A 27,337-nucleotide genomic window follows, 5' to 3' on the forward strand; every position below is an offset into this window, starting at 1 on the left:
TTAAAAAAGATACACAGATTTATTTGGAAAAACAACGCCAAATCGGTCTGTATTGCAAATAGTAATATGCATTTGCTTGGTGTGATTAGATTGGCTTTTAAAACGTTATTTCAACTATTTAAAAAAGTCTCTGAAACATACAAGAAGGCATAGAAAGTTAAATATTTTAAACCTACGATTTTTCAACAATGTATACTTCTATTCCCCATACTCAGTTAATATCCCGACTTAAAAACATTATACATCGTTGTTTTTCCAAAACAGATGGTACACCTAGATACAAATATATAGTTCTTGGTAGAGATTCCTCATACTTTGTAAGAAATAATTCCAAATCATCTTCCAAATATACAGAGGAAGATGTTTACAAAATGTTGGAATTTTTAATCGACAACATATTTGTCCAGTGTGGTGGACGTGTTTTTCAACAAACGGTCGGCATTCCAATGGGAACAAATTGCGCTCCTTTATTTGCTGACCTATTCCTTCAATCTTATGAGGCTGACGTTATAGCTGATCTGATAAGAAAGAAAGAATATCGTTTGGCTAGATCCTTCAATCTCAGTTTCCGCTGTATAGATGACGTATTATCTTTAAACAATCCTAATTTCGTGGATTTGATACATCGCATCTACTTCAAAGAACTTGAGATAAAGGATACTACAGACACTGCGAAGTCAGCCTCATATCTTGACCTACACTTAGAAATCGATGGTAAAGGAAAACTACTGATCAAACTTTACGACAAACGTGATGACTTTTTATTCAGAATTGTCAACTTTCCTTTCATCTGTGGCAACATCCTTCAGCACCTGCGTATGGAGTGTTCATATCACAACTCATATGTTATACCAGAGCTTGCCGAAACTACGCAGACTTTTTGTATTGCAATAGAACTCTAACAAATGTTGCTACAAGATTGAAGTCATCACTACAAACGTTTTATGGTCGTCATCATGAACTCATGGATCGTTATGGTGTATCCATCTGCACCATGAAAACTGATTTATTCAACGGGTCATAGTTCTCCTCGTTTGTCTACCCCGGACTTGACTTTTCATGAGCAACTCGGCGAGTGTTTCGAAAATAACAGAGGACGCTTACCCTACCGGTGCACCTGGTCCATGCTCCCAGTTTTTAGTGGAGTCTGAGTTGCTCATTTGCTTTGTTACTTTGTATGTATGATTTTAGTCACTTCATGTTCTTTGTTGTGTATATCTAATTTCCATGTCTGGTCTTTGTCCCTGGATTACATTCTTTTGATTACCGCTATCACCTTGGTTCCCTTGATTACTCTTAAAGAACACAACATTCCACATAAAATTTACAGATTTTATAAATCAGTAATCAAAGTCTGCAATTAGCTTTCACTAATTAGCTACTGGGCAGACATTTCTTAATTGTTGTATAAAGTAGGCAGAATTTTCCTCTTTATGTCTGCGTAATTTTTGTTTAACGGTTTGTAACATGCAAAGTGTTCCATACAGAGCATTTTATTTTCATCATTAAAATAGTTAAGTGTGTACTTAGTTTCCAATTTGTCTGCGTTTTTTATGTTTAAGTGCAGTCCTGTTCTGAATAATATAGGAGGAAACAGTATCTTCTTCCCAAACATGTATATATATATGCATTCAATACAAATGTTGGCCATTTAATGAACTGTCCGTTACTCGTACCGACGGCGTAAAAGTGATGTTTTAATTGTCAGCTCCTGAAAAAAAAACAGGCAGAGGGTAAAACATGGGGTAAAAAAAAACATAATTTTGATAGTATGATCTGACTATTTGTGCCATCAGAATCAAGAAAAACAGACAAGATTTTCCATATCATGCTGGACCATTGAGTTACAATTTCATTGAAATGCACTGAAAATGAACATTTCAAGGGCCAATTACTCTGTAAAAATTCTAAGATTCTATTGAAATTTTTTTTGCGCAAAGCCAGTGATGCACAGATCAAATAATGGTCTTTTCAAATAGAGAAAGTATATATTGAAATGCGTGTTTCTGATTTTTTCCGATTTTGCTTGATTCATACAAGCACTTACACTTACTGAACCTTGCATGCCGCTATCAAAGAAACAAGTAGACAGTGTCTTTGTTATCAGTATATATGGGTCAATGAATTAACAGACTTACAATGTTTCATGTTCAAAATACCGGATAAGAACAAGTGACGTCTGTGTGAACTTGATAAAAAATACAAAACAGTCGCTTTTTATTGATATATTTCCTCACAACTGTCCCAGATTAGTGGAGGGATGAGCACTTGAAAACATTTTTAATCCCACAACATACTTAATGTGCCTGTACCAAACCATGAATCTGTAGTCCAGTGTTGTCGTTGTTTGTTATGTTCATAGTAGTTTGTTGTATAGATTAGGTCAATTTTCTTCTTTTACAGCTTGCTTAATGGTATGGGTGTTGACCATCATTGAAGACCGTGTGTCCTGTAGAAGTGTAATTGTTCGTTGCTTGGCATTTGGTAAATGAATATCTCATTGGCAATCATACCACATCTCCTATTTTTTTTATATAAGTTCTAAATTCAAATATGAACACAAGTACTATCTTAAAAGAAAAAGATAGCCGACGCAGTAAAATTTTGTTGTTCTTTTTACTTATAACTTTCAACAGTTCATAATAAAAAATATTAGTACACGAGAAGCAATTTCAATTTTCGATGTAGTTTGGTTGTTTGTTTTGTTTTTGTTTTGGTTTTGTTTGTTTGTGTTTGTTTGTTTGGGTTTTTTTGTTTGGGTTTTTTTGGTTTTTTTTTTGTTTTTGTTTCGAACGCCGGCAAGCCTTTGGTTGTCACTATTGACCAATCGGAGAGAGTTTTATGGTCAAAAAGTAAACAGGGAAGTAATATTGACATCTTCGGAAAAAAATCCCCGTTTTTTTATAGGTTAGTAGATAAATAAAATCTACAACATTAATATATAGGTTACAAATTATGCAGCTTTGTCGGAAAAAAAAATGAATGGAAGGTAAGGATTTTCTTGTTCATTTTATGCCCTCATTTGTTCATAGAATTCTGCCTTGCATCAACACTTAATTTTCCTAATTATCGATTAAAAACTAATATCATGGCAGTTAAACATAAGGACATGTTGAGTAGTATAATTTCAGCTTCCAGAATCATCTCATTTTACTCCATCGTCATTTCCATTATCACACGTAAAAATAGTTTTGACTATTGATAATAAAACCTAATAGCTATTTCTTCAGAGTGTGGAAAAGTGGCCTCGTCCGTCAGCTGTCAAATAAGGCGCCTGATTTCAATTCAATATTAATTTGACTTGAAGAAAACCAAATAAGATTTAATTAAGTCTTGTACTAGCTCCAGGTCGGTCGAATGTTGTTTGTTGTGACGGTGCAGGTCAAATGCAATATTAAAGTTGGCACTTTGAATATATCAAAATAAAAAAAAATCCTTTAAGTATATCATTTCACTCATTAATTGTTTTAAGTAGTAGTCTTTCTAAGAATCATGCAAATTCTGTAAAATGTGATACACCAAAAACAAGGCTACACATTTTTATTTTTGTTATTAAGTTGCTTTTATAGGTCTATATGATGAAATGTATATTTATTCATTTCAATGTGTCTGCTTTTAGGAGATAATCCACATGAAAAACATCGTAGAGTATCTTCATTTAGCGAACCAATAACTCGCAGTGGCAAAATAATAAGTCGCCATGGCAAGTTAATAACTTTCAACATATGGTGACATATGTGAATCGTCCTAGCGAGAAAGTAAGTTGCCTTGGCAAGATGATCACATGTAATATAAGTCGCTGACAATATAAAATCTCCCTTCAGATCCGCCACTGTTTATGCCCATTTAATTTACCAAACAACTACGTGCACATACAATTGAATACAAATCGTTTATTTGTCATCTACGTGTACTCATGTTATAGCGAAAAAAGTTCGATTTATCACAAGAAACTGTCTATCCACTTTAAAGGAAAAAACCGAAACTTACCTATTAAAATATAGCGTTCATGAATTGGACTTGACTTTTTATGAGCAACTCGGCGGGTGTTTCGAGAAAAGCAGAGGACGTTTACCCTACCGGTGCACCTGGTCCATGCTCCCAGTTTTTAGTGGAGTCCGAGTTGCTCATTTACTTTTGTTACTTTGTATGTATGATTTTAGTTACTTTATGTTCTTTGTTGTGTATGTCTGTTTTCCATGTCTGGTGTTTGTCCCTGAATTACATTCTTTTGATTTCCGCTATAACCTTGGTTCCCTTGATTACTATTAAAATGTACGACATACCTGGGTAATATTTGTTTGGTAAATACAAAGCAAATGTTACCCAGGTGTGTCGTACATTTAAATTCATATGATAGTAAATATTACTCAGGTGTGTCGTACATTTTAATTCATGAAGCCATATTTGAAAAGGTAAGTTTTGTATGTGTGAACTACATGTTTTGAGTAAACATATCTGATATAAGTTTTGTTTTGGTTTATGAATTCATATGTTATCATACATAAACGTGAACAATTAAGTTTTACAACATTACATTCTATACTTTATAGAAATTGAACTCCGCTTTTCTGTCATAAGAAATTTGTGTATCGGAGTGTTAATACAGAATACAAAAGATTTGATTATCCCTTATTTTCATCTTTCTTTTTAATGATACATATTGTACTTACAATTATGTTCGACAGTGTATGCGAATATGCACGTAATACAAGTATTGAAATTTTATAGGATAATGAATGTGACAATAAAAAGTATGGAAGACTCGGTAACTCTGCGTTTGTTACAAAATACTGTCTAACATTCGAGTCTGAATTAAAGAGTGCTAAATAACTGTCAATGATAAAACCGGTGAAAATGCAGATATAAAAGCATCATATGTACATACGTTTTATGTCAAGTCAGTTCACTGTTTATATTTGACTTATGTATACCTGGGAAACGATAAAGTATTCAGGATTTTAGTTATATAAGTTCTAAAAATAACAAATTTATAATGACAAATGAAAATACTGAGGAAGCCTTTAGTGTTTGTTCTCAAAACAGTAAAATATGAAAATATGATACAAATGTAAAATTCAAAAATTACTAAATAATTATTAGTAACATTTATTTGCCCCATGGAATTTATATGAATTTGGTCGACTTCTAACTGTTTTATAAGTATTTCAAACGCATTATTGTGCAGTAAAATTGTATCATTTTAAAGAGGTTTCATTAATCTTTTGGTAGTAAATCAAGTAGAAAGACACAATGATTAACAGCTTACTGTAGTTTAGTTTTTCTTGACCTACACTTAAAGATCGATGGTAAAGGAAAGCTATTGACCAAACTATACGACAAACGCAATGACTTTTCATTCCGTAATGTCAACTTTCCTTTCATCTGTAGCAATATCGCCTTCAGCACCTGCGTATGGAGTTTTCATATCAGAACTCATATGTTATGCCAGAGCTAGCCGTCTCTACGCAGACATTTTGTACCGCGCTATAGATTTCTTTCAATTAGGATTCTCGAACAGTGTTATGTTGCTACGACATTCTGGAACAGGGTTATGTTGCTATAAGATTGAAGTCATCATACACGACAAAATGTAATGGTCATCATCATGAACTCGTAAATCGTTATGGTGTATCCACCTGCATCATGATAACCGATTTGTTTAATGTGTCATAGTTTTCCTCTCCTCTTTCATCTTCCTCGGATATGACTTTTTATGAGCAGCTTTCTAGAAAACCCTACCGGTGCACCTTGTTCATGCTCCCAGTTTTTGACTGGAGTCCGAGTTGCTCATTTACTTTTGTTACTTAGTACGTACTTTTTTTGTTTACTCTATGTTCTTTGTAGTTTTCCCCATCTGGTCTTTGCCCCTGAATTACATTATTTTAATTTCCGATAGAATCTTGGTCATTGATTACTCTTTTAATATTGAAAATTTGATATTTCTTTCATCATTACGTTATCATTTTATTAACGTTATCAAGTTTTTGAAAGTCAATAATTGCCGAAGGACATGGGAGCTATTACCATCGTCGTCGTCGTCGTTAACAATTTTTCAAAACTCTTCTCCTCTGACACTACTTGACCAATTGGAACCAAACATGGTATGAATGTTTCTTGAGGTATCTAGCATAGAACTGATGTGGGGATTTTTGATCTGTCGAAAAACATAGCCGCTGTTACTAAAGACAGAACAAAGGGGTCAGACAGTAGTTTTCGCATATTTCTCCAAAACTGTTAGGTTTAGCCAAACTCTGATGTTGGATAAAAGTGTTCAGTATGATGACATCTGTTTGTGGTCAAATTTTCGTTTTAATCTGTTAAACCATGTTGGATTTATTGCCTTTTTTCTGCGTTATTTTGTTATTTTAATGTTATTTCTTTCAAACATCTTCTCCTCTGACACTACTTGACCAATTGGAAACAAACTAGGTATGAATGTTCTTGGTGTATCCTGCATGGAACCGGGTTTTGGGATATTTGATCTGTCGAAAACAAACATGGACGCCGTTACTAAAAATAGAGCATAAGGATCAGACAGTAGTTTTTCGCATATATCTCCAAAACTGTTAATTTGAGCCAAATTCTGACATGGGTAAAAGTGTGCATCTATCTGTGGTGAAATTTTCGTTTTAATCTGTGAAGCGGTCAGACAGAAGGTTTTCGCATATATATACAAAACTGTATGGTTTAGCCAAATCCTTTCAAATTTTGAAATGATTCTTTTTATAAGGCCTACAAAAGTTTCTACGGACTCCTTATAAGTGTTAATGCCCTTGAAAGGTAAAAAATGACTTCTTCTTTTACAGTTTTCAGACAATATCTTGAAAACTATGATAGATAGACAGAAACTTTCCATGCTGAAATGATCCTTATGATAAGATCTACCAAAGTAGTCTTGAGTCAAATTTGTTGGACAACTCCTTGTCAAATTTATTGCCTAGAAAGGCAGAATTTAACGAAGTGAGCTGTTCAGGCTCCTGGGAGCCTCTTGTTTGGTTATAACAAGAGAAGGAAAAACCTGAGTACAACTTATACACGAGAATTATTTTATCTTTTTATCTATTTTCAGTTTAAACGTTTATAAAAAGTGTAAGCTGGCCAATATATCAATATTTGAATCGTTTGGGAGTAATCATTATTTTAATTGATGACTGCAGACCAATCAACGTTAATAACGTCATAGTACCAAGCCAGGTTATACAAAAGAATCTGTTTTGCTCAAAGAGAACCAACTAATTATAAAGCTTGTAACAACACAAATTAAGTATTAATTAAAAGACACCTAAATCCTATTAATTAAAGAAAAGTGTGTACCTTCACCAAGCCATTAAAAAATCTTTATGAGGTTTTCAAAATTCAGAGACTTTTCCATCCTCCCATTATTGTCATATGATATGAAGTATTAGAGTGAATTAACAATAAAGAATCTTATTCAAATTGTAATTTATTGCTACAAATTCTAAAGATTGATATTAGATCTGACTTAAACCGTGATAAAGTCATACCATATTAAAAGTCATGGCTGTTATATTTTTTACATTATACAAGGTAAAATATGGATGGAGAATCTGAACAAGAGATTGAAGAGGATATAACAGCAGTTTCTGGTGACAAAGATGACGATATATATACTGATGCCTATAGCCTGCAATGTGTTGCCCCTGATGATGATAGTTGTATTGCTCCGCCATTACCACCACGTAGGTGTAATCAACTGCCCTCTATAGAATTTGGAATAAAGCAGTGTGATATTTCAGAAAGTCTGGTTCAGCTAGAAAATAATGATGTTGTAGAGTTGAACAAGGAATGCACTGTCATGAGGCAACACACAAGACATGAAAATAATTCTATCTCTTCTAAAGCTGATGCCGACGACAACCATCTCAAAGCCCCTCCATTACCACCACGTTCATATCACATGCAGTCTGTTCATATTGATAATATTCGGAAGGATAATTCGGTCAACGTGTTGAACACAATTGACACACAATATGATCTAGTGAGCAAAAACCATGAAGCAAAGACCGAGACCAGACATGCGTTGAGCTATTCTGGAAATGAAAATGAAAATGATCCATTAAATGAGGCTGAAACTATATATGTTATCTCATCAAAGAGTCAAAAGAATATCTCCTTTGACAAGGTAGAAAACTATATCATAAATAGTTGATTCACTGATCATAAAATAGCCTGCAAATATAATTGAAATTGAAATGATATCCACCAAATCTGATGGGGCTTGAAAATTTTCACAACATTTCTCTGACACTATTACAATGTATAAACGTCGTGTCATCGCCGGTACATATTTTGTGTAATTTTTATCTCAAAAGGTTCGATGTTATGCTCCTCCTATCACAAGGATTGACAAATATTTAATGTGAATTATAACCTTTTGAAGTCATTTTTCAGCAGTATGGTCATGTTTTCGAGTTTAATTACAAATATTTTAGTTTCGTTTTAGGGAATATTTCATCACATTGAAAGTCGCGATGAGGTTACTTTGAACGAATGTATAGTAAGAGGGGCTGATGTTAACTTTGAAAATAAAGATGTAAGTCAATTATTACTTGGATATACATCATATAGTAAGTGAATTTTCGAAATAATTGCCAATGAAATTGCTAAATTGCTTATTATTCTGATAACAGATATTGCAGAGATTTGTTGGTCAATCGTCAAATGTTTATTCGTGCCTGAAAGGAAGATTATTTCCCTACCATATTTTAGAGGACAGAATATGTATAGCTTGTATCTTAGCTGAACTCAATCTACGTTTTAGACATTTTATATAATCATAAAAGGAAAAAACTTAATTTGTAAACGAATAAAAGGGCATACTAATCTAAAGATCTAACAACTTTCCTTTTCATTTATTGGATACAAAATCTTAACAAGTGTCCAAGTTTTTAGTGGAGTCCGAGTTGCTCATTTGCTTTTGTTGCTTTGTATGTGTGATTTTGGTTACTTTGTGTTCTTTGTTGTGTGTGTCTGTTTTCCATGTCTGGTCTTTGTCCATGGATTGCATTCTTTTGATTGCCGCTATAACCTTGGTTCCCTTGATTACTCTTTCCTAACAAACAGAGTATTAATACAAGGTCTGCAATGTGCATAGAAAACCCTTCACTAATTTACTTACAGTAGTGACTCAAGAGTTATTGTGAAAAAGCCTACTCTACAAGTAGTACGAATGAGATATGGATTCTCAAAACTTTATAAGACCCACGTCGTCTTCTGGTATCATTACTCTTAGTATTAGAATAAACATTCTTTCACCTTTTACAACACACTTAAATACGCCAGGCTGAAATCAGTTTCGCAAAAATTTCTTTATAATACTTCGGACTAGTAATTATGCTTAGCTTGTATGAGGTAAAGTAAGTTAGTTAAGGTTTTGTTTTATCGAAATAAAATCACGCATCCGTTCTATGGATGATGTATTATCCCTGAGTAGTCCTTATTTAAAAAAAATACTAAAATTTGTTCTATTGTTCAACCCAAGTGAACTTGAAATTAAAGAGGCAACTGAACACCTTTCTTTCAAATCGAACATTATGACAAACGTAATGATTTTGACATTCCAATTGTAAACTGCCCCTTTCTTAGTAGCAGTAAGCAATATTTCCTACCTATGAAGCAAACATTTCACAGATGGTCCATTACGGTCGGGCAAGTTATTTGTGCACTGATTTTCTTAGTAGAGCAAGCACACTGTCTAATAAGCTTCTAAGATAGCAGACGGGTAATGCTTAATCTCTGCTGCTATTACAATAACACGACCTTTATGGTCGTCATTACAATTCGATTTACCGATAGGAAATTCCTATCTCACCATCGCAAAGTAGCGATATTGCGCCTAACCCTTAGATTTGACACTTACCGGAGTTAATGTACTTGCAATATAAGGGATACTGCTGACGGTGCAGAAAAAACTAACCTTTTAGCTGCTTCAGCACCTTATGTCAATCTCGTTTATTTTGTTTTGTTTTTTTAATTGGAGTATACATTGCAGGCGCTTTAGTTGTTAGTGTTAAAACGAATGAAAGTTTTAAGTAGGTCAATGAGTGTCACAGCTACATCAGTTTTCAAAGACCCCGATGTAGCAAAAACATTGTCTGTTATACATGACAAGTATGTTGTCGTACCAGCAGACAAAGCCCAAAACAACATTGTTTTTGTCTGCAAAACTTTTTACATCCAATGTTTATTATCAGAGGTAGACGTAGAAAAAAATAGCAGTGTTAAGACCTATACTGCTACCACACTCTCCAAAGAATATATTGTGGAAAACCATAAATCTGTGCTATCCTCTTTTGATCTCTCTACCAAGGACGATCATTGTGATTTACCGTCTATGTACTGGATTCCTAAACTCCACAAGAATCCATACAAAAACGTTTCATAGTTGGATCTGCAAAATGTACCACCAAACCTCTTTCAAAACTTTTAACTTACTTCTATACTGACAACTGTCAAAGAGGGTCTGCAGTCCTACCACAACACTCCCGTATTGGTATTTATTCAATGTGGATCTTGAAAAATTCGAAAGATCTTTTTTTGAGACAATCAGTTCAAGACTATTATCTGAATATAATAGCACGCAATAAAACCTATGATTTTCTCAACACTGTATACTTCTATTCCCCATACTCAGTTAAAATCCCGACTTAAAAACATTATAAATCGTTCCTTTTCCAAAAAAGATGGTACACCTCGATACAGATCTATATTTCTTGGTAGAGATTCCTAATACTTTGTAAGAAATAATTCCAAATTATCTTCTTATTATACAGAGGAAGATGTTTACAAAATGCTGGAATGTTTAATCGACAACATATTTGTCCAGTGTGGTGGACGTGTTTTTTCAACAAACGGTCGGCATTCCAATGGGAACAAATTGTGCTCCTTTACTTGCTGACCTATTCCTTCACTCTTATGAGGCTGACTTTATAGCTGATTTGATTCGAAAGTAAGAATATCGTTTGACTAGATCCTTTAATCTCAGTTTCCGCTATATAGATGACGTATTATCTTTATACAATCCTAATTTCGGGGATTTGATATATCGCATCTACGTCAAAGAACTTGAAATAAAGGATATAACAGACACTGTAAAGTCGGCCTCGTATCTTGACCTACACTTAGAAATCGATGGTAAAGAAAAACTATTGACAAACGTTACGACAAACGTTTTCATTCAGAATTGTCAACTTTCCTTTCATCTGTGGCAACATCCATTCATCACCTGCGTATGGAGTGTTCATATCACAACTCATACGTTATGCCAGAGCTTGCCGAAACTTTTTGTATCGCGCTAGAACTCTAACAAATAGGCTTCTGGAACAGGGTTATGTTGCTTCAATATTGAAGTCATCACTACAAAAAAATTATGGTCATCATCATGAACTCGTGGATCGTTATGGTGTATCCATCTGCGCCATGAAAACTGATTTATTCAACAGTTCATAGTTTTCCTTTCCTCGTTTGTCTACCCCTGACTTGACTTTTTATGAGCAACCCGGTGGGTGTTTCTAGAAAAGCAGGGGACGCATACCCTACCGGTGCACCTGGTCCATGCTCCCAGTTTTTAGTGGAGTCCGATTTGTTCTTTTACTTTTGTTACGTTGTATGTATTATTTTAGTTACTTTATGTTCTTTGTTGTGTATGTCTGGCTTTTGTCCCTAGATTGCATTCGTTTGATTACAGCTATAACCTTGGTTTCCTTGGTTACTCTTGTTTATATGTTCTTTAGTTGCAATATGTTATGTTATTTTACTTCATTGTCTACATTGTGTTTGTGAGTTGTCTCGGTTTCCCTTTTTGAAATTTGGACGTGTCTTTGAACTTTTGTGTCTTCTTGTTATGTTTTGGCATGGTTTTTGCACATATTCATTTCGATAATCTTTTATTTTGCACAGGCAAATTCTTTGTGCCCGCTTCATTTCGCAGCAAAACTTGACTCTGTGGAATGCTTGATGGTTTTAATCGAGCATAAGGCCAAAATTGAGAAGAAAGAGAAAAGGAGGGTAATATTACATTAGGTTTCTTTTTCCTTGTTTGTTTGTTTGTTTTCTTCTTTTGCTTTTTTTGTTTGTTTGGTATTTTTACAGATGACAGCTTTTGACATAAATAATAGAGTAAATTCGCGATTTATTTTTGACAGATTACCAACTGATGATGAATGAATAGTTGTCAATGTTTATACCCTAAGATACAATACTCTGATCCTTAATGTATAATGCACATTATAACTAACGGAACCATGTGGATTTTGTAGGGAGACACGCCATTGCATATCGCAGCTCAGTATGGCTCTTACAGTTGCATTGAAGCGCTCCTGAAAGAAGATGCTTTTGTAGATTCCTGGAACAGAGACGTATGTGAATATACTTAATATGACGAAATTATCCTTCTTTTTGATTATTAATATGATTAGAAGCATTTGAAGTCTTTTGTCATTTATAATAATTAAGTGCATAAAAACTAAAATTGTAATGTTTATTACAAACTGTTTGTAAAATAAATATGGTTGACCAAAATATGTTTAATTGTTTTATTGTTTCTAGTTTGTCATATTCCCCCAATACTCAGAATCCATGTATGCCATAAGAGTAAAAAAACTTTATATATCTTAATACTCTTTTATTTGACGTTAACATGTATTTCTTTTTCTTTTTAATGCCAGCATTGGACTCCATTACATGTTGCTGCTTTTTATGGAAATGATAAATGTGTAGAGGCACTGCTTGAAGCCAATGCAAATGTAGAAGCAAAAACATTGGAGGTAAAGAAGTCGTAATAGGGATATATTATTTATTATGTATTTTGTAATTTTTTAATGTCCTACAGTGAGGTCTTTTGAAAGATTATTGTTTGCATGATATAGTAATTTTGAAAATTTCAATTCAATTTTTGCAACCTCAGACAAATCTATTGTGTGTGTATACCCCTTAGCATTTTTAGCATTTTCATGGATGAGTAAATATACCATTTTTGTCGAAAAAAAATAAATACATTTCATATTCTTAGTGTGCAACTCTTTTAAAAAAGTTAGGTTTATAATCTATTTGATATTCTTTTGGAATGTCATAAGCTTTAAAGGTTGTTTTGATTTTTGCTTTTCATAACTCAACTAATACCGTTATGATCTTTTTGCTTTTGTTTTGTAAACCATACACACATTGGCCTACTAAATAGGACATTCGCCAAATATCAATAAATCAAAACTTATCAAACTTATTTATTTTAATTTTAGATATCTGCAAAAATATCGAAGTGTCAAAAATAGTACAATTTATATACTAAGTACATAAAATTCCAAGTGCATTGCTTAAACGTAAACACAGGATATAGATATGATCTAAATATATATTTACAGAATGGGAGCAGTCCTCTCCATCTTGCTGCTCAGGAGAATTGCGTTAATTGTTTACATATACTGTTGGAACACGGTGCCGATGTTGAGGCAAGAATGAAATCAGTACGTTTTGTTTTGTTTCGTTTTGTTTTTTGTTTTGTTTTGTTTTTTGGTTTTTTTTGTTTGTTTGTTTTTTTTTTTCTTTAGAAGGTATATCAATAGCGATTTTAAAACAAGTACTATCTTTAAAAAAAGATAACCGACGAAATGAAATTTTGCTTTTTTTACTCATAAGTTTCTACATTTCATTTTAAAAAAATAACACATGGCACGCAATTTCAATTACCGATAGTTTTTTTTTCGAACGCCACCAAGTAATCACTATTTGGCCAATCGGGAAACAGACTTGTGATCAGGTGACTTGCGTTTCCACAGAGCTTCCACAAGGTCAAAGGGGTAAAAAGCGAAACTATACCGATTGCGTCGGTAAAAACATATTTTTTTAAAATTTTTGTCATAAATCTCAATTACATTGAAACATGTTGCAGCTAGCTGCACAACTGTGATTTGAAATTATGGATACCGAAAAATGACTTTTTTACAGGACAGTTAATGGTGGTCTCGGTGAATACCACTAATAGTCGATCTCCTGTTTTTAATCAGTAAATTTTGTTTTGTTTGGTTTTTATTTTCATGATTCAGAACGACTATGTAATAAATGCATAACGTTTGACAAAATGTAACTATAGTATTGTGCTATATGTCGCAGATGTACTTTACACCTTTACACTTAGCAGCCAAAGCTGGTCACTTGAATTCAGTTAGGATTCTGATGAAATATGGGGCCAACAGATCGTCAAAGATCCGTACGGTATGCGCTTTAATTAAACAGTAGACACTTTTATAATTACAATTTCTAATCGATGTTCTAAAGTAAACAGACTGTTAACTTAAAATAATTTTGTCTCTCATTTTCTGTGTGCATTAGTATTGTTTTGAAGAACACGTGTATAAATTCAAAACTCCAAACTCAAAATTCTATACAAAGCGCAGTCTTACATTTGGCTAAAAATATGGTTGTGTTGGATAAAATGATTTCTTTAACTTATGTCTACATTTACGTCACCACTCATAGAAAATGCATGAACAAATTAATAGTGTTTTTATTTATTTTTATTTATTTATTTATTTTTTATTTATTTATGTTTTTTTTTGTATTTTTTTTATAGGGAATGACGGCTTTAGATTTTGCTGATTTGCATGGGCATGAGCAAGTAGCGCAGTTGCTGCAGGTACAAAATATGCTCCTTTTCTTTATCTTTATAGATTTATGACCATCACAATAATTAATGACACTGTAGCCAATATCACACAATATCATAAGTCTACCCAAAGCTCGTGATATCTAAGGTTTGGACCTTATTAGTTTTACTGCTAAGAGCCTTGGGTAATAACATAATCAACACTACCACAATAGTATTATGTGGTTATTTCACGAATACCGGGAAATATTATAATATTATCCCGGATAGAATTGTATATTGCACGAGTGTACGAGTGCAATACACATTCTACCAGGGATAATATTCCCCAGTATTCCTGCAATAACGCTTTTATTGTATGACGATATTATCTATTCTAGTTCAATATGAACTCTTGTCATGGATAACGTCAGAATTTTTTTCTATATTTGCAGTCGTGCAATATGGAAATTTATTGCACGCTGACGATGTATTGCTTTCTATAGGAAAATTATATTGCTATACAATAATACTGCCTCTAGTATAAAGAATCTACCTCAATTTCCGTAAAAAAAGTATTATCACCCTTGCATTTTTTTCTTATTGCTCATAACTCAAAATATACAGAAACTGTAAAAAAAAATTAATTGTGCAGATCATTTTCTCATTAGTACATAAATAAATCATGTCGAAATTTTCAATATTGATATTATAGTGATTTTTTTGTATTTGGGCTACAAAGTTTCTTTCCTCTTTCGTCTACCCCGGACTTGACTTTTTATGAGCAACTCGGCGGGTGTTTCTAGAAAAGCAGAGGACGCTTACCTAGCCGGTGCACCTGGTCCATGCTCCCAGTTTTTAGTGGAGTCCGAGTTGCTCATTTGCTTTTTTTACTTTGTATGTATGATTTTAGTTACTCTATGTTCTTTGTTGTGTATGTCTGCTTTCCATGTCTAGTCTTTGCCCCTGGATTGCATTCTTTTGATTACCGCTATAACCTTGGTTCCCTTGATTACTCTTTCATATAAAAATAGTGCATGTTTTGGAATTTATATTCAGGATGAATGTTATTTTTTTACTCTTCTGATACATTTTTAAAGAGTAGGTTTGTTTAAAGATAATACGTTATCTATATAGCGGAAACTGAGATTAAAGGATCTAGTCAAACGATATTCTTTCTTTCGGATCAAATGAGCAATAAAGTCAGCCTCATTAGAGTGAAAGAATAGGTCAGCGAGTAAAGGAGCACAATCTGTTCCCATTGGAATGCCGACCGTTTGTTGAAAAACACGTCCACCACACTGGACAAATATGTTGTCGATTAAACATTCCAGCATTTTGTAAACATCTTCCTCTGTATAATTAGAAGATAATTTGGAATTATTTCTTACAAAGTATGAGGAATCTCTACCAAGAACTATATATTTGTATCTACGTGTACCCTCTTTTTTGGAAAAACAACGATGTATAATGTTTTAAGTCGGGATTTTAACTGAGTATGGGGAATAGAAGTATACAGTGTTGAAAACGTTTTATTGCTATTATATTCAGATAATAGTCTTGAACTGATTGTCTCCAAAAGATCTTAAAGAATATTGTTATAATTATTCATTTATTTTTGTCATATAGTTTTTTTGTATATGTAAGCGAATCAACATCACCGAAGATTAGCTGCTGTACAGATAAAAATATCTTAAAAGTATCTTGAAAAAAATTACGCCATTTTGAAAATTTCATTTTCGTTTTTTGTACATTTCATATCAAACGACCGATTATTTATCTGGAAAAAATCATGTAAAACGTACATTACTTTAATAAAAGCGTAAAGAACATATAATTATTAAGTACATGAAGCAATTCAAAAGTATATTTTTTTTTTAAATTAGAAGTAAAATAGTTTTGCAGTAAATCATTATTTGTTTTTCACTTTTTATTGTTGTTTTGTTTATTTGGTTTTTGTTTGTTTTTCTTTTTATGTTTAATTAGAATGCTGATCTTGGTCAAATGGACCTACTAGAAAATGGTGAGTGGTTAAACAATAACATCTTGATAATTAACATTTCTGTAAAAAAATCATCGATGACTATGACGTAAAATATCGTTTTAAGTATTTCCATACTTAAGTTGCTTTAGTTGTGTTTGCTATTTTTAAATGACTTGTAAAGTATTCTCTGAATCTAGCAATGGGTACTTTAACTTATTTAAACCGAGGTTAAAATAAATCTGAAGTTTGTTAAAACAATATTCGAAAATTCAAATTTCATTTAGACGTGTTTTATGTGAATTACTATTACATAGTAAACACTGAATATAGTAGGAGTTATGAAACTGCTTAAACAACTTGTAGTAGTCACCCATAGATAGATTTGTGTTTTACTTCAATATTTACTTTGAAACGTCATGCTTTTAATCAATTTGTGGAAATGGAGAATGTTTAAGGAATGTCATTCCGAAACACCAATGAATCATTCCTTTTATAAGAATAAGAGTATAATGCTTTAATTGCAGGACTGCCGAAGGAGATACGTGTAATGGATAATCAGTCTGCAAATAGGCTACAAGACTTATTAAAAGACGGGTGGTTTCGTGTATATGAGGTTAGATATATGATTGTTGGAGAATTTGGTGTAGGAAAGACAACTCTCGCAAAAACGCTAATTGGCGAAAAGATAAGCCCTGTCCGACAGGCAACAGAAAGCATAGATCTTTATGTTGGGAAAGCTTGTATAAATGTTGAAGATGGCACTTGGTGTTGCCAGGACGAACGTAAGTAAACACAAAACAGATCTTATCACGGAAATGTTTTAGACCCATTATAAAAAAAAACGTTGCCGTAATGTGTGCAAAAAATCTTAATTCCATTTCTTCGACAACACCACATGACCAAAGGGAACTGTAAGAATATACGAAAAGATGATGTATTTCAGCAAAAGTAAAATGGTTTGTCTTCCTGCATCGCATCACAGTTTGAAAGAGAAAGGCTGCAATGGGAGAAATTCTTTGCTTACAAATTCAATCCATTGTTCTTGAATTTAAGTATTCATAAACTAAGTAAATGGAAATGCCAATAAATCTGTAGCAAGATACTTAGCAGTTCAATTCGATACTTCTTTTTTTCAGTTTTAAGTCCTGAAGATACAGCATTCCATAGATTGTTGATGCACACACAATCCACCGAAACGATTCAAGCCACCTACAAAAGACAGTTGTCAGAAAGGACAAGAACCATACGACAAACAAGAAAGACGTACGCTGCTCGTTCTCAATTTGTTGGTTCATTGAATGAGCCATATATCTTGCAAGATTTACATAACGTTCCAAAATCTGAAATCAAATACAGGAACACGATGACAGGTTTGAAGGAAGCTGCTGCCAAATTTATTGCTATTTTGTCTCCTACCAAAGAAACACAGTTACAAGAATCAAATGTAGAGATAAAAATTAACAAAGACAGACTCTTACGGAAGACGGTAAAAGCATGTAAACGACATCTTCACAAAGGAAATAAAGCTCCAGTCTTCGTTTGGGACTTTGGTGGACAGGATGTATTTTATACAACTCACCAAACATTCCTTACATATAGAGGCATATACATCATTGTTTTCGACGGAAGCAGGGATTTAGATGACCTTGCTCCTGGGACTGAGTCGCTTCCTGGATGTTCTGGTAGACTCACTACTAGAAGTAAGAGTTTTTTCTCATTCAAAAGTTAGAGTGAACATTTTATTAAAATCTTCGACTACGATTTCTGAAGAACTTGAGGTGATTGAGTTAAAAAAGAAATACAATAATGTAAGGTACTACTTTAGATTATGAGAATTTTGTCCGTAAATAATGCAAGAGACAACTAATAACCTATAGAGAACATGTATTTGACCACACATGCTGTGAACAGTTTCTTCTCTAAAAGTCTAAGACCGAAGGCATTCATAGTATTGTTAAAACTAATCAAGCATTGTTCCTTATACTATTATTCATCCCTTTAACGTCTGATAAAATGCATTTCTTTCCCGTCATATTTTTTTTTTAATTTTTCTTTCTAAACTTTTTAAACAAATCTGATATTGCAGGATACTTGAGATTCTGGGTAAACTCAATTCTGACATACTCAAAATGGAGTTTTAATGGATTCCCCAAAATAGTGGTCATTGCAAGCCATTGTGATAAAGTTCCCGAGGTATGTTAAATTCGTGTTATATGTATTTTAATTTTAATGGCCGTCATTGACAGGCTGCCAAGGTCGTCTTAAATCTAAATTAAAAGAATATTTTTACTACTTGCTTGATTGACTTGTATGTCTATTATCCACTTCTTTCTATACTTTCACAGCATTCAAAGATGGTCTCCATTCTTACTACGACACTTGATACTACCGTAGTGTTATTAATTAATTATAAATGGCAAAGATCTTCTGGAAACCCTCAATTCAAAATTATTATCAGAATACAATAGCATCAAAACCCATGATTAATCAATCGTTTATACTTCTATTTCTCATACTCGGTTAAAATCCCGACTCAAAAATATTATGCATCGTTGTTACTCAAAAATTAAAAAAAACGATCACTAGATACTGATACGTAGTAATTGGTAGAGATTCTTTACACTTTGTAAAAACTATCAAAAATAATCATAAAATTATTTCATAGTGCTGGGAATTTCTTATTATAGTGGACGCGTTGTTCTACAAAGATTCGGTATTCCAATGGGAACAAATTGTGCTCCTCTACTCTATGACCTATACCGCCACTCATATGAGGCTGACTTTGTAGCTGATCTGATTCATAGGAAGAAACTTCGTTTAGCCAGATCCTTTGATCTCAGTTTCCGCAATGTAGAGCCGAATTATCGTCAAACAATACTACTTTCAGTGATCTTCTCTAAAGATCGAGATCATTGATACTATAGATACTGTGAAGTCGGCCTTATATCCTGACCTACACTAAGAGATCGGTGGTAAAGGAAAAATACTGACCAAACTCTACGACAAACGCGATGACCTTACAGTCCGTATTGTCAAATTTCCTTAAATTTATGGCAACGTCCCTTCAGCACCTGCGTATGAACTGTTTTCATCTCAAAACATATATGTTATGCTAGAGCTTGCACTAACTTGGCAGACTTTTTGTAACGCGCTCGACTTCTTTCAATTTGGCTTTTAGAACAGGATTGTGTTGCTAAAAGATTGAAGTCATCACTACAGAAATGTTTGTTCGTCATCATGATATTGTGGATCGTTACATTATCCATCTGCACCATGAGAACCGATTTATTCAACTTTTTATGAGCAACTCGGATGGTATTTCTAGAAATGCAGAGGACACTTACCTTACCGTTGCACCTGGTCCATGCTTCCAGTTTTTAGTGGAGTCCGAGTTGCTCATTTGCTTTTGTTATTTTTGGTGTATGATTTTACTTACTTCATGTTCTTTGTTGTGTATGTTTGTTTTCTATGTCTGGTCTTTGTCCCTGGATTAATTTTTTTTGTTTACCGCTATAACCTTGGTTCGATCCCTTGATTATTCTTTAAATAAGTACGTACTAGCATGGTTACACTGCGTTATTGATAAGGATAGAGTACGGTGTTCTACGGATGTATAACGGTTTACTACGTATGTTGCACGTTGCATCCGACAAAATACGGATTATAACGGTCAAGTGTAAGCTCAATGGAGCGCTGTAAAAGAGTATAACAACACTGGCATGCATAAAACTGCCACCAAACTGACATCAAAATGACTCTAGAATTTTTTATAAATACTCTGCACATGTAGTATTTGTTTTGTCGTAGATACAGTGTACCATCAGTCCTAAATGAATCATCAACAACTCATATTTGCAGTTAATTGAAACGGAATAAATTGGCATGCCAGCTGCATCAGGTGATGAAAAAAACCAATGGGATATTATATAATTGCAGACGGGATCAGGACAAAAGCCCCCTGGCAAAAGCCCCCCCCCCCTTTCGAAAAGCCCCCCCTTCAGACAAAAGCCCTCCATGAGAAATTATTGTATCAATTCTGAATAATATTTCTATTAGTACTGAAAGTTTAAAATTTGAAATTTAATTTCTAAATTATTAACATTTTACTTTTGATTCTTTTTTAGACAATATTATATCAGTAAATTGATAACAGTTGTCAAATATACACTTTTTAAAAAGGGATATATATCTAGAAACAGTCATTTTGTTTTCTTTTTTAAAAAGTGTATTACTGGCAGCTTTTCTTATTTCGTGGATGAATTTTCAAATGATCTGGTAATAAAAATACAATATCAAATATACAATGAATATATCCTTGAAAAAGGCCTACGCAGAACCATTTTAAACCAAACAAAGACTTCCTAAATACACTAAACATAATTAACGAATACACACATCAAAACTTGGCTTATGAAGCATTTCTCCAGGCGGAGCCTTGCCAATGATGAAAGGATTTTCCACTATAGTTATATAGGGCCTGAAGAGTAGTAGAAAATGGTTTTAGTATTCTGGCAAATAGATTCAGATGTTTGCTGTCAGTCATGAACAATGAGCCAGATACAGTTCATACTCTGTGACCTAGGCATTAAGTAGAAAAAAAATCCGCAAAACCTTTGCTCCATCTGTGGTTAATGATTTGAAGTTTGGTTTATGGATTTATTTAATGAACTAATGACAAAACAAAGAATGTTTTAAAGAGAACAAGCAGTCCACCGAAGAGTGAAAGCAGCCAAAACAATCCTTACGGAGAATATCATGCTGGAGAATAATTTACCTGACGCAACAACGCCTACAACTTCATTTATTGTATTGATTATTGAACATATAATATTAGTTAACAAATCGCACTGTTTTACTACTAAGTATCATCCGCCAAAGTTTCTTTTTTTGTCAATCATTAAAACAAACCAAAGAGTTTCGTATCAACAACTATTTTTTTTTTTAAAAATAACAATGATGCAGTCTGTTTTTATATTGTTTTAATACTGTAATTTCAGGAGAAACGACAAGAGGTTAAGGAGAAGATATTTCACGACATTCATGAAGAGTTCAAAAATCAAGATGCAATCAATCACCTGGTTCTGCATCACAAACTATTTATCGACACAAGAAATCTGACTGAACAAAAGCTTCTTGAAATCAAAACAATATTGGTAGATATTGCAATGAACCAACCATATTGGGGAGAGAGAATGCCCAAACGATTCATTCATTTAGAAATGGAGCTGTTATCAGTTCAAAGAAGTAGAAACATTTTGACAATGAAAGAACTGATTAGTATAAATCTGCAGAATCCATTAGGACCACTAGACGAAGACGACCTCGAAATGTTTCTTCATCTCCAACATGCTATGGGTAGAATGATATATTTTCCAGTCCCGGGATTGAATGAACACATCATCCTGAACCCTGTGTTTCTTATTGATGCATTTAGGTCTATCATCACGGACAAAACATTTTGTGAAAATGATTCTAAACGACAAGATTTGTGGAAAAATATGCACGAACACGGAGTCCTTAAAAAGAAAGACATAGACTCATTATGGTCACTTGCAAAATACAGCAAATTCAATAAACACAGGACTTTTCTAACATCGCTTATGGTTCATCTAGATTTTATTGCGGAACCACGTTTATACATTTCAGGTTGCCTGGTAGAGTCAGAAATTTACCTAGTACCATGTATGATATCAAATATTTCTATCATTTGTTGGCCACCTCAAGACTTTGAAACAAGAGCTATTACATTTTCCTTCCATTTTCAAAGAAGCTTTCTTCCACCAGCTATTGCTAACAGATTTTTGACAGCTTGTGTTAGCCTTTGGACAGTACACCACGAAGGAGGACAGACTTTGCTCTCATCTGGGTTTTCAGTCGTCAATATTGATAGGTCACATCTTCTAGCTATACAATGCAACGAAAGCAGAATTATTGTTTCTTTGGTACACTGTACGTCTAAGTACTTGATATCACCTAGTCTAGCCGGCAGTCTTAAGGATAGTCTGAATGACATTCTAGAAAACATTTGCGATGTTTACGCTAATGCGTTTGAAGATGGCTCCAAAGAACGTGGTAATATAGTATACAGCATTGATATAGGATGTTGTGAGGCTAGTCCTTGCTTCTCGTCAATATCGTTCCTTATGAATCTAAAAATTAATGGTACAGAAAAATGGACTTGCCGGGAACACCAGAAAGGTCAGCAGGTGTCTCTAATACTTAGATGGTTTCCGGAAAAGGTAATTTGTGTAGTGGTAACATTTTTTGTACAAGAAATAAGATTTTTTTAGAACTTGTAACTGTATACTTTCGTAGAGTTTTTCTACTTTATTAAGGCATTTTCGTGGTCAGGTTCACGCTTAAACGTTTCTAATCTGAAAATAATACTTTAATGTAGTTTCTTGGTCTGACTTAGTCCCTAAAACTGCTTTACAAATTTTAAAACCTGCGCCTTCGGTCGCTTTTACGTTATTTAAGGAATAACCTCAATCACGTGGTGCAAACTAAATGACCTGCGTAGCACCACGGGCATTGAGGTTATTTCAAATAGAAATATAAAAATATAATTATATTTTAGAATCAAAATTCAAGAGTTTGTCATTGAAAAAGGTTGATTACGTCACAGTCATACCCAAAATATGGTCTATAATATGGTGGACAATTTTTTATCCAATCAGAAAGCGTGTTACTTCTGAAATTAAATAATGATGCCCATATAATCTGTTTACTTATCATAATGTGTCTTTCTTATTTCCCAGCACATATTTGTCTTTCTTTAAATAATTTTTTTTTTCAATTTTTTTTTCGTTTTGTTTAGTTTTACAACAGATTTTCAACGGTGATATCCATATATCATTAATATCTACCTCACCGTCGTCAATAAGTAAATGTGGTTTGGTTATACTTGTTTTTTTGTGAATAAAACAATGGTCTTATCTTTTTCTAGGAGTTAAAGCCATGTGAAAACTGCAAAGGTAAGAAACGAGCTTTAACTCTTTTTTATGGTATGACAGAAATAATGCTTCGAATGCACGAACACATATAAGCTTCAATTGGAGCGAAGCTTAAACTTGCCGAGCAAAGTTTCGTGATAACCCATATGTTGCCTTTGTGTTTCAATTCAGAAATAATTCAACTGCTTTAATTGAGGTGTTTCCTTTCCTTACCTACAATGATATTTATGTTAGTTTGTAAATGATTATTTTGTATATATTTTACTATGTCGTTTTTAATAATTCCCTTTAAAATACATTACAATTGTTTTACACATTCACATGATATTGACCTATAATATGTTTTAAGGTATCGATAGTGATTTACTTTCACTGGAATTAACAGACGTACATTTGTGTAAATTGTCTACACAGTTCTCAATTTACGAATTACAAGAACTTTTATTCCATCTCGAAATGTCTGTCCAAGAATGGAGAGATCTGGAGTATTTGGAGTTGAATCCTGAAATCATGAAAATCCGCGCTCTACTTATGTTAAAGAACAAGAGAGGCCAACTTACATTTGGTGATCTAAAAGAGATCATGTGTGCTGCAGAATTCAACGAACATAAACTGTGTGTGGTATGTCATTTCTATATTGAAGTAAAGAAAGTTCAGAACCTGTCTGAATCAGACAATTTTTAAAATCCCTTCATATCAGTTTCTATGTATTTTGAAACTTAGTAGCCGATCACCTGTGTAAACCGAGTCAGTTTTAAAGTCCAAAAGGGGTTACGTTTCACTGTAGATAACTTTTCAGTTGTTATAGCAAAGATAAGTTACCAATTAATTTCAAATATATAATAGTACAGTGTCCTCTATTGTAGCAATTATCAGAAATATGGTTCCAAAGTTAATAGAAATGAACACTTGTAATGGAAAGAATTTTCAATATTTGTTTATAATTAAAGCCACATCAGTTGGTTGAAGTATGAGAGCCAATTCAAAATTACAGACGTTCAGGTTTAACATTACTGCACTTTATTATTATATCCAATTTTTATTTCAGATGACAAGGACTAAGACGCTAGGAAAAGGTAGGTATGGTATTTTAACACAGTATGGTTTAAACGAAGTCTTTACGGGTTTGAGCTTTTGGCGAATAATCTTTCTGTTTTTTATTACTGCAAAAAGTGGACTTTTCTTTCATTTTTTTATTAATGCTGCAAAATACAATCTATGGGAGATGCTGTTGATATGCATGCCCATTTAATACTTTTTTTAATGTCATCTATTAAAACAAAACAGATCAACTATTGCAACGATTGCCAAATGAAATAAGACCTTCGTTTCAATCTTCAATGTGTTTGCCCTTTTGTCAGGGAATACTGAGTGAATGTAATGTAATACCTTTTCACACGGAAGAACTTTTCGGCGCAAGATTTTGCTTCCCTTATTCGTTACATGTTTGTTTTGATTATTTCTTTTTAACGTTACCTATGCATTTTGTTCTAATGCTAATGGTGAGAGGGGTTTCTCTTCAAAATATGTATCCAACATACTAAAATTTTCCAAATTTATATCATTTTATGTTTTAATAACCTAATGACACACATTAAGACGGTAATATATTTATAGAATGGAGATGCATGAGGTAAACGCATGGTTTATTGATTCTAAAGTTTACTGACCTTCGGATCATTCGTTTAACTTAAGTAACAGTGAATGATAAGATATTATATCTTACTCATAGAAAAGGACTCTACTGCAATCATCCGTTTGTCCGAAAATGTTTTGGTCGAATGTTTTCTCAGCTTCCAATTAGCAGAACGATTTAATAATATTTAGTTCACAGGTTTGACTTAATAATTTGTACGTTGTCATTTATATTGTGTTAAATAAGATCCGAATTTCTTCTTTGAAGGGGAAACAGTTTCAATTTTTTAATTCGGTCCTAAGTAACAATTTAGAGCGTCCTTAACATACCTCATTTACGTCAAGAGATAGTCGGTAAAATTGGGGGGAAAATGTCGCATGTTTCATTTTTTATGTTTCAAGGATGTGTAAATGCGTTGATCAGTCGCCCAATTATGACATGAAACGCTATCGCGCTTCATTGAAAATGTGCTACGGTCAATGCTTTAACAGGTACCAGTATCGTATTGCATATCCCTGAGCGGGTGTACGTCCAAACATGGATGCTATAAAAAATATAGTGCATTTTCTTTTTGCCTCTCTACAAACTAATGTTTTGTCAAAAGATATGAACAATGACTTATAAAATAGAGCAAACATCACACTGTAAGATGAAGAACTTTTTTTAAAAGAAAATCTAACATAACATCATAAAAATGTTCAACTGAAAAGGTTGGTTTGGTGAGTGCAAAACGGAAGTGAAAGTAGGAAAAATGGCTATTTATAGTTCAAGACTACATTTCTGTCCGATCATCGTGGATTCACCCTATTTTCCTTGCGGGAACTTATTTTTTCACATGTCCTTAGAAATGCTACATAAGTGAAAGTTTTATTGAATCAATTTACATATTGTTTAAAAAATCCTAAAAATATGCACTTCAATATAGAAGTCTATGGGAAAATTAATACGATACTGAGACCAACAGTGCAATAAAACATCAAAAATGAATATTCAATCCTTAAGAAGTACAAAAACAAATATATTTTCTTCCTCTCTAGTATTATTCGTTTTAGCCTGATTTTTTTGTGGAAAAGGTGAAACAAACGTGAAGGAATTTGTGTTGACTTTGATGTGAATAGAATATATTCTTAAAGTGGTATAAATCAAGGTTCAAACAACAGGCGTTCCTGAGTACCTAGCAGGGTAATAAAAAAGTAAATTAGAATTACACATAACAAAACGTTATCTTTACGTCAGTTAATAAAATAAATGTACATGCATTTATTTCAAACTTAATAGATACATTAACAATAACTTTTTTCTTCCATTTGTAGAAATCGATAAGTCAGCACTAGTGAAGATACCAACAGACCAGGATTTAGACGATGTTGTTGCCCATGTTGGCGCTAAATCTCTTCATATTGCCATACATCTTGGACTTTCTATGAACGAGTGGGAAGATTTAAAAACTGCTAATCCCAAAAGTTTAGTTCAATTAAATAGATCTGTACTCAGTTTGTGGCATGGTAGAAGTCGTGCAAAACCAACTCTACAAATGCTTGCAGAGGCGTTGCTCATGATTGATGTTTCACCAGATTTTCTGTTTAAATAACTCCAAAAAAGCATTGAACAATATGATTAAAGCTGTACAAAAGGACAATTTAGGGTTAGGTTTATGTTATTGGCATAATGATACTTGAACATGTTTTCTGAATAATTTCTTTGAATTAATGCATATATCTTTTTATTTTTCCACTTCTAAGAAATTATTTCCGTCGCAAGTCCCCTCTACCTGGACATAATTTCACAAAACGCTAATGTCATATCGGTTTGTACTCATAATTTTTAACTATATCTTTCAATTAGACTACCATGACTGTGGATTATTTGATATTAATTCAAAGATTTCATTAGTTCTAGAGCAATACTACAAAAAGTGGTGTCAATGTCATTAACATAGTTTATGTTGTGAAAATAAGACTGTCTTAAAACATTATACCCTGAATACCAGCTTCTTGCAGTGCCGGACGGGTGGGAGGTCTTTTGTATATCTGATATTGTAAAATGAGCATGTGTGGACGTGAAATGTTTTTGTCTGAAACCACCCACCACCCCCCCCACCCCCCCCCCGAAACACAAAAAAAAAAGAAAAAAAAAGAAAAAAAGATTATGCAATAGAGTCC

The 27,337-nt window shown here is 33.3% G+C and overlaps 1 protein-coding gene and 1 long non-coding RNA gene across 4 annotated transcripts; one reads left to right on the top strand and one right to left on the bottom strand.

Moving 5' to 3' along the window:
* Nucleotides 1-1,447: 1,447 nt before the first annotated feature.
* Nucleotides 1,448-4,940, bottom strand: LOC148625410 (uncharacterized). The gene is made up of 3 exons (XR_015919921.1): nucleotides 4,889-4,940; nucleotides 2,139-2,521; nucleotides 1,448-1,711 (listed from the first exon to the last, which is right to left on the bottom strand). It is a non-coding gene; the product is annotated as an uncharacterized LOC148625410 (long non-coding RNA).
* Nucleotides 4,343-26,891, top strand: LOC148625411 (uncharacterized). 3 transcript variants are annotated; one of them, XM_088568930.1, is made up of 18 exons: nucleotides 4,343-4,415; nucleotides 7,552-8,146; nucleotides 8,468-8,557; nucleotides 11,923-12,030; nucleotides 12,282-12,380; nucleotides 12,690-12,788; nucleotides 13,383-13,484; nucleotides 14,131-14,232; nucleotides 14,591-14,653; nucleotides 16,589-16,625; nucleotides 17,111-17,368; nucleotides 17,723-18,286; nucleotides 18,673-18,779; nucleotides 21,584-22,825; nucleotides 23,533-23,560; nucleotides 23,889-24,160; nucleotides 24,588-24,615; nucleotides 26,489-26,891. In XM_088568930.1, the coding sequence occupies exons 2-18, from the start codon at nucleotides 7,559-7,561 to the stop codon at nucleotides 26,764-26,766; spliced, it is 4,065 nt and encodes a 1,354-aa protein (XP_088425056.1). In that variant the 5' UTR covers nucleotides 4,343-4,415; nucleotides 7,552-7,558; the 3' UTR covers nucleotides 26,767-26,891. The 3 variants fall into 3 exon arrangements, with proteins under 3 accessions (XP_088425056.1, XP_088425053.1, XP_088425054.1); XM_088568927.1 differs by having other exon boundaries at nucleotides 4,348-4,415; nucleotides 7,073-8,146; XM_088568928.1 differs by lacking the exon at nucleotides 4,343-4,415 and adding an exon at nucleotides 4,444-7,197.
* The last annotated feature ends 446 nt before the right edge of the window (nucleotides 26,892-27,337 follow it).

Source organism: Perna viridis, chromosome 2 (genome assembly GCF_037379345.1).
Source record: "Perna viridis isolate PV_CMFRI_1.1 ecotype Kerala chromosome 2, ASM3737934v1, whole genome shotgun sequence".
Taxonomy (NCBI): domain Eukaryota; kingdom Metazoa; phylum Mollusca; class Bivalvia; order Mytilida; family Mytilidae; genus Perna; species Perna viridis.

What these genes read in the sequence shown, in the direction of transcription:
- LOC148625411 (XM_088568930.1), top strand. Translation starts at nt 7,559, where the DNA reads ATGGATGGAGAATCTGAACAAGAGATTGAAGAGGATATAACAGCAGTT. An exon ending in TTAACTTTGAAAATAAAGAT is followed by an intron (nt 8,558 to 11,922) that starts GTAAGTCAATTA and finishes TATTTTGCACAG; the next exon opens with GCAAATTCTTTGTGCCCGCT. An exon ending in TGGTAGACTCACTACTAGAA is followed by an intron (nt 18,287 to 18,672) that starts GTAAGAGTTTTT and finishes CTGATATTGCAG; the next exon opens with GATACTTGAGATTCTGGGTA.